The 10,064-nt window shown below is 25.4% G+C and overlaps 1 protein-coding gene across 1 annotated transcript; it reads left to right on the forward strand.

The window, feature by feature from the left end:
* The first annotated feature begins 890 nt into the window (after nucleotides 1-890).
* On the forward strand, nucleotides 891-9,069 carry LOC105257025 (proto-oncogene tyrosine-protein kinase ROS-like). Its single transcript, XM_025410310.1, has 10 exons — nucleotides 891-1,120; nucleotides 2,492-2,585; nucleotides 3,155-3,248; nucleotides 3,388-3,708; nucleotides 3,898-4,113; nucleotides 4,698-5,878; nucleotides 7,159-7,263; nucleotides 7,447-7,664; nucleotides 7,931-8,404; nucleotides 8,661-9,069. Exons 1-10 carry the CDS (start codon nucleotides 980-982, stop codon nucleotides 9,006-9,008), a joined length of 3,192 nt encoding a protein of 1,063 aa, XP_025266095.1. The 5' UTR covers nucleotides 891-979; the 3' UTR covers nucleotides 9,009-9,069.
* Nucleotides 9,070-10,064: the final 995 nt, after the last annotated feature.

The following is a 10,064-nucleotide window of genomic DNA, read 5'->3' on the forward strand; positions in this document are numbered from 1 at the left end:
ATATAGTAAACGTGCCTCTTATGCCAAAGAGAAGATAATAGAAAGAAATAAATTAATATAAAAAATTTATAATAAAATTCATTCAACAATTATATATACATATAATTATTTTTATTTATACATAGAACTATTTTTGTTTTATACATATATAACCTTTTGTCAAACAATTTGTAAAGATTTTAATTCTTTTTGAAATAACGCGAGTATCTCCGCAGAGAAAAATAAATTACAACGAAATAAAGCTAATAAAACGTCATGGCAACACATGATCAGATTGATCATTCGAAGTCAGTTACTATTGTGATCTCTAGCCGAAAACACACTACCGCGTTACTTATTGTTTCATTCAAACTGCATCATATGAATATCACAAAAAATTGTGTACAAATAGTGGATTTTGGAAAGCATACGTAGTAACACAATTACATATAGTAACACAATCGTACGAACGAATTGTCATAATTACATATATAATAAAACCAAAGATATAGTAAATATTTAAGTGAATTCGATTACACGCTGCTGGAATATGACTGAAAATGTTGTAAAATCTATCATTCTATAACTTCTTTGATTGTTTGTAATTTGATTATCTTTTTATCGACAATTTTCTACTATAATATTAATGAAAAAGGAAAGCTGACAATAATTATATTTCCTGTATTTGCGATACAATCCAGTGAATATGTATCATTTTGCATTATCATTTGTTCTTCTAAAAAAATAGAAATTATTTACTTAGGAATTCTATAATTTAATCTTAAAATATGTACTGTGATCGTGACCATAAAAAGAAATCTAAAAATAATTTTAGAAGATAATAACTTTCGTTAAAATTGACTTTTAAGAAATTTATCGAAAATATATGTATATATATAAATTAATATCAATTCGATTAACACATCAGAATTAGTAGAGTGAGAAAAACAACTAATTGAGGATTCATCGGAAACCGATTGAGTGCAAACGTTTACGAAAAATGCAAATTATGTTTGGAACAATTTTATGTGTTTTATTGAAAGGTTTAGTACTGACAAAGACAACTATCACGCCGAAAGATTATAACATCTATCTCCAGGAAGAAAGTGTTTCCATGTGTCCGGATTTAAATTTCACGCAGGTAAGAGATATTTTTCGTTTGATTAAGAAACAATTAAATGTTATTGCAGTAGTATAACTAAAAATGAATGATAATAAATTATATATTCTACCTATAATAGGATAAGATGAAACAAAGCAATTCAATATGAAAGTAAAAAGTACAATATGTACGATGTTGTAAAAAAAAAGGATTAAATTTCGAAATTTTGTTTATAAATGGATGTTATACAGTATATTATATTTAATTAAAACGGTATTTTAAAATTTGACTATATTATTTTCTCTCTCTCTCTCTCTCTCTCTCTCTCTCTCTTCATATACATATATAATTATTATTTCTAAAAATAACAATTTTTACAATTAATGAATTTTTCTGTTCTTCTACTATATTTATCTGCTACATTAATATATACATACGATGGCACTTTAACATATTTTTATGTTATTTTCCTTCAATTTTTAAATTTCTTTATTTTTCTAAATATTTATAATAATATTTATTAATATATAGTAAGTTCTATATTAATGCAGATTTTATTTTATGAAATTAATTTAGAAAGTTAGTATCATTTCTTTGTGTTAAGGATAATTATATAACGGACTAGAGCTACAAAATATCGAGATAGAAAATCTGTCTAATAAAAAAATCATTCATCAAACATTCTTCAAAATTGTATCTATTAACGCTAATATTTCGATCGACAATATATTCAATAATTATCGCTAGAATTTATATTAATTTTCATTGTACATATATCAATTTATATACAATTATCCATATTTTTTTTTTGAGGGATTATCGGTTTATACTATTGGTTTATACTATCATTTTCAGGAAACAATATTTTTAACCTTTTTATTCTTGAAGTACAAACATTAACAAAACTTTAGTAATATCGGTAAATTTTTGAAAAGAAATATAAGTTACAGTAAAATTGAGAGGAGTTAACCCATCGTGAGAAAAAATCAAATTAGACAAAATTGTTTTAATAATTGCAAAGGCTACTCTTTCGCTTGTACTACTTGCTAAAAGCTGTTATGAATCCTCATTGATTCTCGTTAACCTATTGATTGATTTTCTTTTTGTCATGAGTTATGTTTGATAATGAAGATATCTTAAAAGATATAAATAAATTGATTTTACGATATGAATAAAACTACATCACATTAAACTTATATCATTTAGGAATGGTATATATCAAATCGGTATTATTAAGCAAACAAAAAATAAACGGCAATTTTTCGTTTAATTTTATAATTTATATAATTTAACATTAAAAGCATCAGAAACAACCGCATCAACGACTCAATTAATTCTTTTCCTATGTTATATTTTATGAAGGATATTTCAATATCCGAGAAAAATGATGATCATATACTAAATTTCAAGTCTGACCAGAGTCATTCTGATAGTACTGTGAGACATGAGCGGGAAGTCGATGAAGTTACCCTTTCAAATATTTCTATCATCCCAGAACCTAACGGTAAGTTGCAAAAAAATGCATAAAACATTAATAACAAAATCTATGACAAAAAAGTGTAAATATAATTTAAATTCAAGAGAGAGTGGAAATCAAATCTATTGTAGAAATATCTTCCAGTAGTGAGAAGAATATAAAAACTAATTCCGTCCAAAAAAGAAATAGAAAAGCTTAATATAAACATAACATTGTACATAAAAATTGTCATAATTTAAGATAAAGTCAATTTTATTAATTTGATACTCTGTTTTAAAGGAATTGCAAATATTATACTTCTGATTTCTTGAAAAATATATAGGACTATAGGAATTTTTTGAAAAGTACTTTCATTTTATTAAAAGTTATTTATTCGTTTTTGTCATGAATTAACGATTACTTTTCTAAATCTTAAATGACGCAAAAAATTCTTATATTAATTTTTTAAAGGTCAATACTAATTTCTATATTTTGTAGTTTACTTTTTTTTTCTTTTTCCTTTATTTTCACATTAAATTGTTCTTTCTGATTTACTGAGAGAATCCACTTAATCTTATATATAATTATGTTAACATGTACGATTTTAAAATCTCTAGAAAGCAATTTGAGCAAGCCAACATTTCTCAGAGCATTTGTACAATTCGACAGTCAATTCGCAGAAAAAGTAAACGACATTTTTGTGACATTGAGGTAACAAATCTAAATTCTCAGTTTGTATTCCTTCATTTTTCTCTCTTTTTCTTAAATCCAACTACATAAATATATCAATATGTTAATTCTGTTACAATTTTCTTAAATATAAAATAGCTAAAATTAAATTTTTTTACAGATGGAACCAACCTGAATTTACCGATGAAATAATACAAGAGTACCAAGTGCAGTGTTCTATCTTTGAAAACTTTAAAGAAATCTGCGATGATAAAAATATCACAACTACAAAATTGGAGCACACGGTGCACAATCTAATATCTAACACGACATATTATTTTCGAGTACGTGCGCATACTAAAATTGTTGCTGGTCCTTACACGGATTTAATCAATCTGTCGACTACACATGAAAATCCAATACCTAAATTATTACTCACAACGAATCAAGGTATCCAAATATATGACGTGGATTTGAACATTACTCATTTCGTAACATCAAAGTATGTATATATTGATAAAAAAATAGTTATAATTATCATAAATTATTTTTAACACTAACTATAAAATTAAAGTTATTATTATTATGCACAAGTTTATTATTATCAACATTATAGCAATAATAACTGTAAAATTAGAAATCTCAATTATAAGTTTTTTACTATACAATTATAGTTGGCTCCTTCTTTCAGAGCAGTAATAAATGTCGCTTATTCGATACAAGACAATAAGATTTATTGGATTGACAAAAAAGACTTGATGACATTGAAGATTAGTGAAAATAAAACCACAAAAATAGCTAGCTTTGAGCATTATCTATATGATCTCTGCATTGACTGGGTAGCAAGAAATCTATATTTCACCTATGAAAAGTCAGCTTCTTATATTGTAAAGTTTGACTTAGCAATGTGGGAAAATAACATAATTAAATTTGATGAAATTTTGAAATCAAAAAATAATGACGGTTTAAATGTATTACCATCTATAGGGTACGTTTACTAACCGTTCATCTGAAAAAATAATTTTCTATTAAAAATTTATGAATATTTCTAATTTTTCTATAATTTTACGTGCTTTCATAATTAAGATCATAAGTAAAAAAAATAATAAATTATAATATAATTATAAGAATTTCGAATTTTTAATACATACAAGTTTCTGTTTGTGTTAAAATATTATTTTATAATGAGTAAAATAATTATATATTTTTTAGAATTTTGTATTCCGTAGTTTACAATTTGAGGAGTACAACATATAACATAAGGAAATATCATCTCGATGGAAAAATCAAACAAATTGTTTCAATAAATGCATCTTTGTGTTTATTTCATTATAAAGATCATTTCCATGATATGATAATTGATAACATGAATAATGAGACACCGTTAATTTACTGGTTAAGTAGGAATTACACAATTGTAACAGACATTAACATTTCTATGTGCAATACGATTTTACACAAGAGAAATATAAGTAATGACATTTACTTCAGATCTATGACGATTGATATAACAAACATTTACATTTTAACATATGATATGTATTATTATGCTAAATATACTAAATATACTCATATATATGTTTTGAAAAAGAAATATGCAAATCTCAAGAGCGTAAATGCAGCCAAATATGTTGAAAAGATAATAATAAGTTCAGATGATAATACGTTTTATAAAATTTACTCTTTTGATAAATCTTTACAATCATATCCTCCAATGAAATGCCTGACACCTGACGAAAAAGTTTATAATTTTGAGAATGTGAATGCAACGGCAAACAGCATCGTTGTGAATCTTCCGGAGCCGGTTGTAAAAAGTGGATGCAAAAAATATAATTTACCAACTACTATGTATACTATCTCCGTAAGCTGTTTAGATAACAATCTCAACAAGTCTGAGAAATTCAAAGTGCAGACGTACAAGCGATATTACGAGATTCAGAACTTAACACCATTTACAGTGTACAAGTTGAAGTTTATTTTAAGCAATTTTTACTTTGATCAATTATCAATAAAACCATTCGATTCGAATGTGCTACGAATAAAAACTAATTCAGGCAAGCTTAATGCACCAGAAAACATAAGTGTTCTAGCTTTGACGCCTGCTATAACAGTAGTTCATTGGATGCCACTCAAAAAAGTGAACTGCGTGGCCTATGAAGTGCATTGGAAATCAGTTACATTAATGAACGACACGCAACAAAAGAGCAAACAATTTATCAATGTGCCGAAACGTATGGCAGATGGCAGATTTTTCACAAAAATTTATTTGTCGCTAGCAGTACAAGATTACTTGATATATGTGCGTGTGTGTCCAATTAATTTCAGCGATTTCTGCAACGAGAGTTTAAGCAAGATCGTTCACATATACTCAGAACCAAACAATATTACTTTGAGCGGGGTTAGCATAAATAGTATGAACATTTCATGGATCTCAAACATTAATCTGACGATCTTTTTTATATTAGAGTACAAAGATATTGCAGCAGAGAAGTGGCAAACAATGAATTATATTAAAATGAATTATAACCAAGAAGTAACATGCCATGTCGAAAATTTACAATCGGGAACTTTATACAAGTTTCGCTCGATATTGAGATACCTCGAATATGAGGTAAATTTTATATGGCCAGCTGATGAAAGATTTATTTTTTCGACACGTGGCAGCAAACGTGGTAAGCAAATAAAAATACCCATATAACACAATAAAGTTACGGATATGTTAAATAATAATTTCATTGAAACATTGTAATATTGCAAATCGATTGCGAAATTCTGCTGAGTTATTGTTATAAGATTGTGATGAAGTTAAGCTAACCGCTTTTCGCAATGAAATATTGTAGCAATGTTACAGTGTAATATATTGGAAAGAGTGCAATGTTATTGCAACCATATTTTTTATTTTGATGGTTGAATATCTTGGAAACATTTAATTAAATTAAAATGCTTGATATAAACATTTAATTAAATTAAAAAGCTTGAACAAAAAATTACTTGAACTTAGCTTGAACATTAAATTAAAAAGCTTGAACAATTAAAAAGATAAACATTTAATTAAATTAAAAAGCTTGATATAAATACAAGTTTGCAATATCTATGATAATCATATCTAAGATAATATATTGCAAAATTATATTTAAACATAATCATATAACATAAAATGTGATATTTTTATACAAAATTATTTTAAACTTACTTATACATTACTTATACATCACTAATTATATTTTCATTTATAAATTTAAAAAATCCGTTATAATTATATACATTTGAATGTGAAAGGTACATAAAAATGGATAGAAAAATATAATGATGGGGGGTGGGGATATAATAGTATCTACATACTTAATATAATAAAAAGATATATTATCTTTGAAGATTAATATCGTATTCATACATAAAGTGAAAATATATCATAAAATATATTGTAACATTAATATAAAATGTTATCTGTAATTTAATAAAAAAATGGCAATGCTTATCGTTAGCTTAAAATTATATTTACTCGACTGATATTATTTCTGTGTCATTATTTCATTTGACTTCTGCAAAAAAGTAAAATTATCGCATATATACAAACATAAAAAATATATTATTACAATATTTTTATAAATAAATTGAAGAGTGTTATAGTTTTAAAATGTTTCTAAAATATAAATATCATATTATCATATTATCAAATGTTTCATAAATTCATACTTTGTTAATTTATATTTCTATAATGTTTCCGTAATGTTGCATTACAATTTGTGGTATTGCAATATTGCTGCAAAGTAGTTGTAACATTCTGTGCTATATAAATGTTATAATACTATATTATGTGCTAATTTTTCTAAATATGAATAAGCCTATAATTTAAAAAAATTAAATTTTTGTAATAAAGTTATAAGTAAAAATAAATTTGTAAAAACATACACACACGAAGATATTAACATTACATTTTTGTTTAATATAGATATTCCGAGCACTCCTGGAATAATAGCGAAAAAATATTACTTATTATTGATGTTAAGTTTCATCGTTATAGTTACTATAATCTGCGTCTACAACTTTTATCGTTGTAAGTATATTTGATTTAGGTATCAACTTGAATTATAGATTATACATATATATCTGATATAATATCTAAAAATTTACTGAAAATAGTAATTTACTTATATAAAACTAAACGATTAAATTTACTAAGAAACAATAGATTTTATAATATATATTATTACATAATTAAGTCGAAATTTTATAACAGTGTATCGTCAACGCAGAGGTAATAATGAACAATGTTTGTCTTCAACGATGAACGATATAGAATTGGCGATTCTACATGAAGTACCTTGCCGAAACACTCAATTCAATATGATTTACAGTCCTATGTTACATTATAACCCGGATGAATGTGCGATAACTAAAGTCGCATGTAAACAGATTACATTTACAAAACTTCTTGGTAGCGGTGCATTCGGAAAGGTAAAAATTAATTTTTTCAAACAATATTTCAAATTAATTTCTGAATCAACAAAACAGATATGTATTTTCCAATAAAGATATAAATTACATTAATTTGTATAATAGATTATAAGTAATATGAAATTTAAATGAGACAACGAATGTCCACTTTATTATATATTTTTCGTTGAATTAATTAATATAAAGTAAAATATAATATTATTTGATATTAAACTATACATTTTCTAATAAAGTACGTATGTAAATTTGTATGAAATATTTTGCAGGTGTTTCAAGGAAATGTGGAGAACTTAGAAGGATCCGGCATAGAGATATCCGTTGCAATAAAAATGCTTCGAAAAGATGCTTCTTCAAATGAGAAAAAAAAATTTTTAAAGGAAGCCAAGCTTATGAATCATTTTCGACACAAACATATATTAAGATTGTTGGCCATTTGTTTAGATGGAGATTCTCCGTTACTAGTGTTGGAATTGATGGAAACTGGTGATCTGTTAAAATATTTGAGAGATTGTCGAAATTTGCAACCGTCAGATTCGTATGCTCTGCGTTTGCAGGATTTGCTCGCCATGTGCGAAGATGTTGCGCGAGGTTGTTGCTACTTGGAAGAGTTGCGTTTCGTACATAGAGATCTAGCGTGTCGCAATTGTTTAGTATCTTCGAGAAATCGCGAGAATCGTATCATCAAAATTGGAGATTTTGGATTAGCTAGAGATATCTACAAGGATGATTATTATCGCGCGGTAAATACAACTATTAAAGAAAATTAGTGATTAAAAAATAAATTCTTTTGGAAATACTTTTCATTTTCTTATCATAATAGTAAATAGTTCTTATCATAATAATATCATACATTGTTTCTTTAAGTAATATAGAATATAAATCGTTTGTATTTATATAAAGCAAGAGATAAACGAATGTTTTTTTTCATTTTACACATATTCTAAAAATGAACAACTTGGACCAAAAAATTAAATTTTTGTTAAAATCTTATTTCAGAAAGGAGAAGGTTTGTTTCCTATTCGCTGGATGGCACCAGAATCTTTGACGATTGGAATATTTACTTCTCAAAGCGATGTTTGGTCATTTGGGGTATTAATATGGGAAATTACATCGTTGGGTGAGCAACCTTATATTGTCAAGACTGATGAAGAAGTGATAAATTATGTTCGTGCTGGAGGCAGGTTGCCGATGTCTCTTAACTGTCCGTCAACGTTGTACCAGTTGATGTTGCGTTGCTGGAGTACAGCGGATGCCAGACCAAATTTCAAACTTTGTCTTAGAAATATTATAGCAATAAGAAAGAACATAGAAGATACCTTACTGCGTCCAGTCGATATTATTTAGTCAATATAATTAAAGTAATGTTTATCTTCTTTTCCGAACGATTCAATAAATCTTAATGTAGGAAAAATATTTCTAGAATATTTCTAAATTGATTCTGCTATTTTCAGATTTAATCTTAATATTAGATTTATGAATGAACATGAAAGATATTTTTTAATCTTACTTTCCGAAAATTTTAATTATTAAAAAAATATCACACCATTTTTTATGATTGCAAACGGCTGATATATTGATGCTAATTTGTATTTTCGAATATTTGTCTTTGAGTAATCGAAGCGAAATCTAAATGGTTGCGAGTATATTTGTTTACGGAATTTAATTACTTTTTTAGTTTATAAGACGTGAAATAATTTCTTAATTTATATAAACTAGAAAATATTCTTTTTCTGATCTTTCCTCAATATTTTTATACGCAAAATAATGAAAGGAATCAATTGGTAGAATAAAAACATAGTTGTTTTTAAGAAAAATGTATGTAATTTGCAGCTACAGCTGTTTTATTTGAGATATATACAATTTGGGTACTCCAAAATTTCATATCTTACTTCTATCTTAAAGACCTTTTATGCTCCTTTGCATAACACTTTTTTTTAAATTATTCCAATTTTTATATTGCAGAATATATTAAATAGCGAAAAAATTAAATAGTAATATATTTGCAAAAAAATGTAATAATTTAAAAATGAATGTGAAATATAATATTATATATAAAATATAATACAATATATTATAAAAATAAGTTATAAAGAAATTTTTATAATATATTATTGTATTTAATTATATATGAATTTATAAAATTTAAATTTTATTAAATTTTATTAAATTTTATTAGAAAGTTATATTAAAAGATAAGAAATATAAGATAAGACTTATATATATAAGATTAATGATACGATTATATATATGTATATATAAGTTGAAGAAAATAATATGATAAATTTTATTCTATATTTAACATCTATACATCAATATAAATTTGTATGAAAAACTTTTTTTAAAGTTTATATTTTTATATTTAATGTTTAATATTTAATTTCGAATAAGATTATAAAAAAA

Source organism: Camponotus floridanus, unplaced genomic scaffold (assembly GCF_003227725.1).
Source record: "Camponotus floridanus strain SB8 unplaced genomic scaffold, Cflo_v7.5 scaffold307, whole genome shotgun sequence".
NCBI lineage: Eukaryota > Metazoa > Arthropoda > Insecta > Hymenoptera > Formicidae > Camponotus > Camponotus floridanus.

Excerpts from the sequence above, each read along its gene's own strand:
- LOC105257025 (XM_025410310.1), top strand. The coding sequence starts at position 980 with ATGCAAATTATGTTTGGAACAATTTTATGTGTTTTATTGAAAGGTTTA. Across the intron at positions 3,249-3,387 it reads GACATTTTTGTGACATTGAG|ATGGAACCAACCTGAATTTA; the intron begins GTAACAAATCTA and ends ATTTTTTTACAG. Across the intron at positions 3,709-3,897 it reads ACTCATTTCGTAACATCAAA|AGCAGTAATAAATGTCGCTT; the intron begins GTATGTATATAT and ends TCCTTCTTTCAG.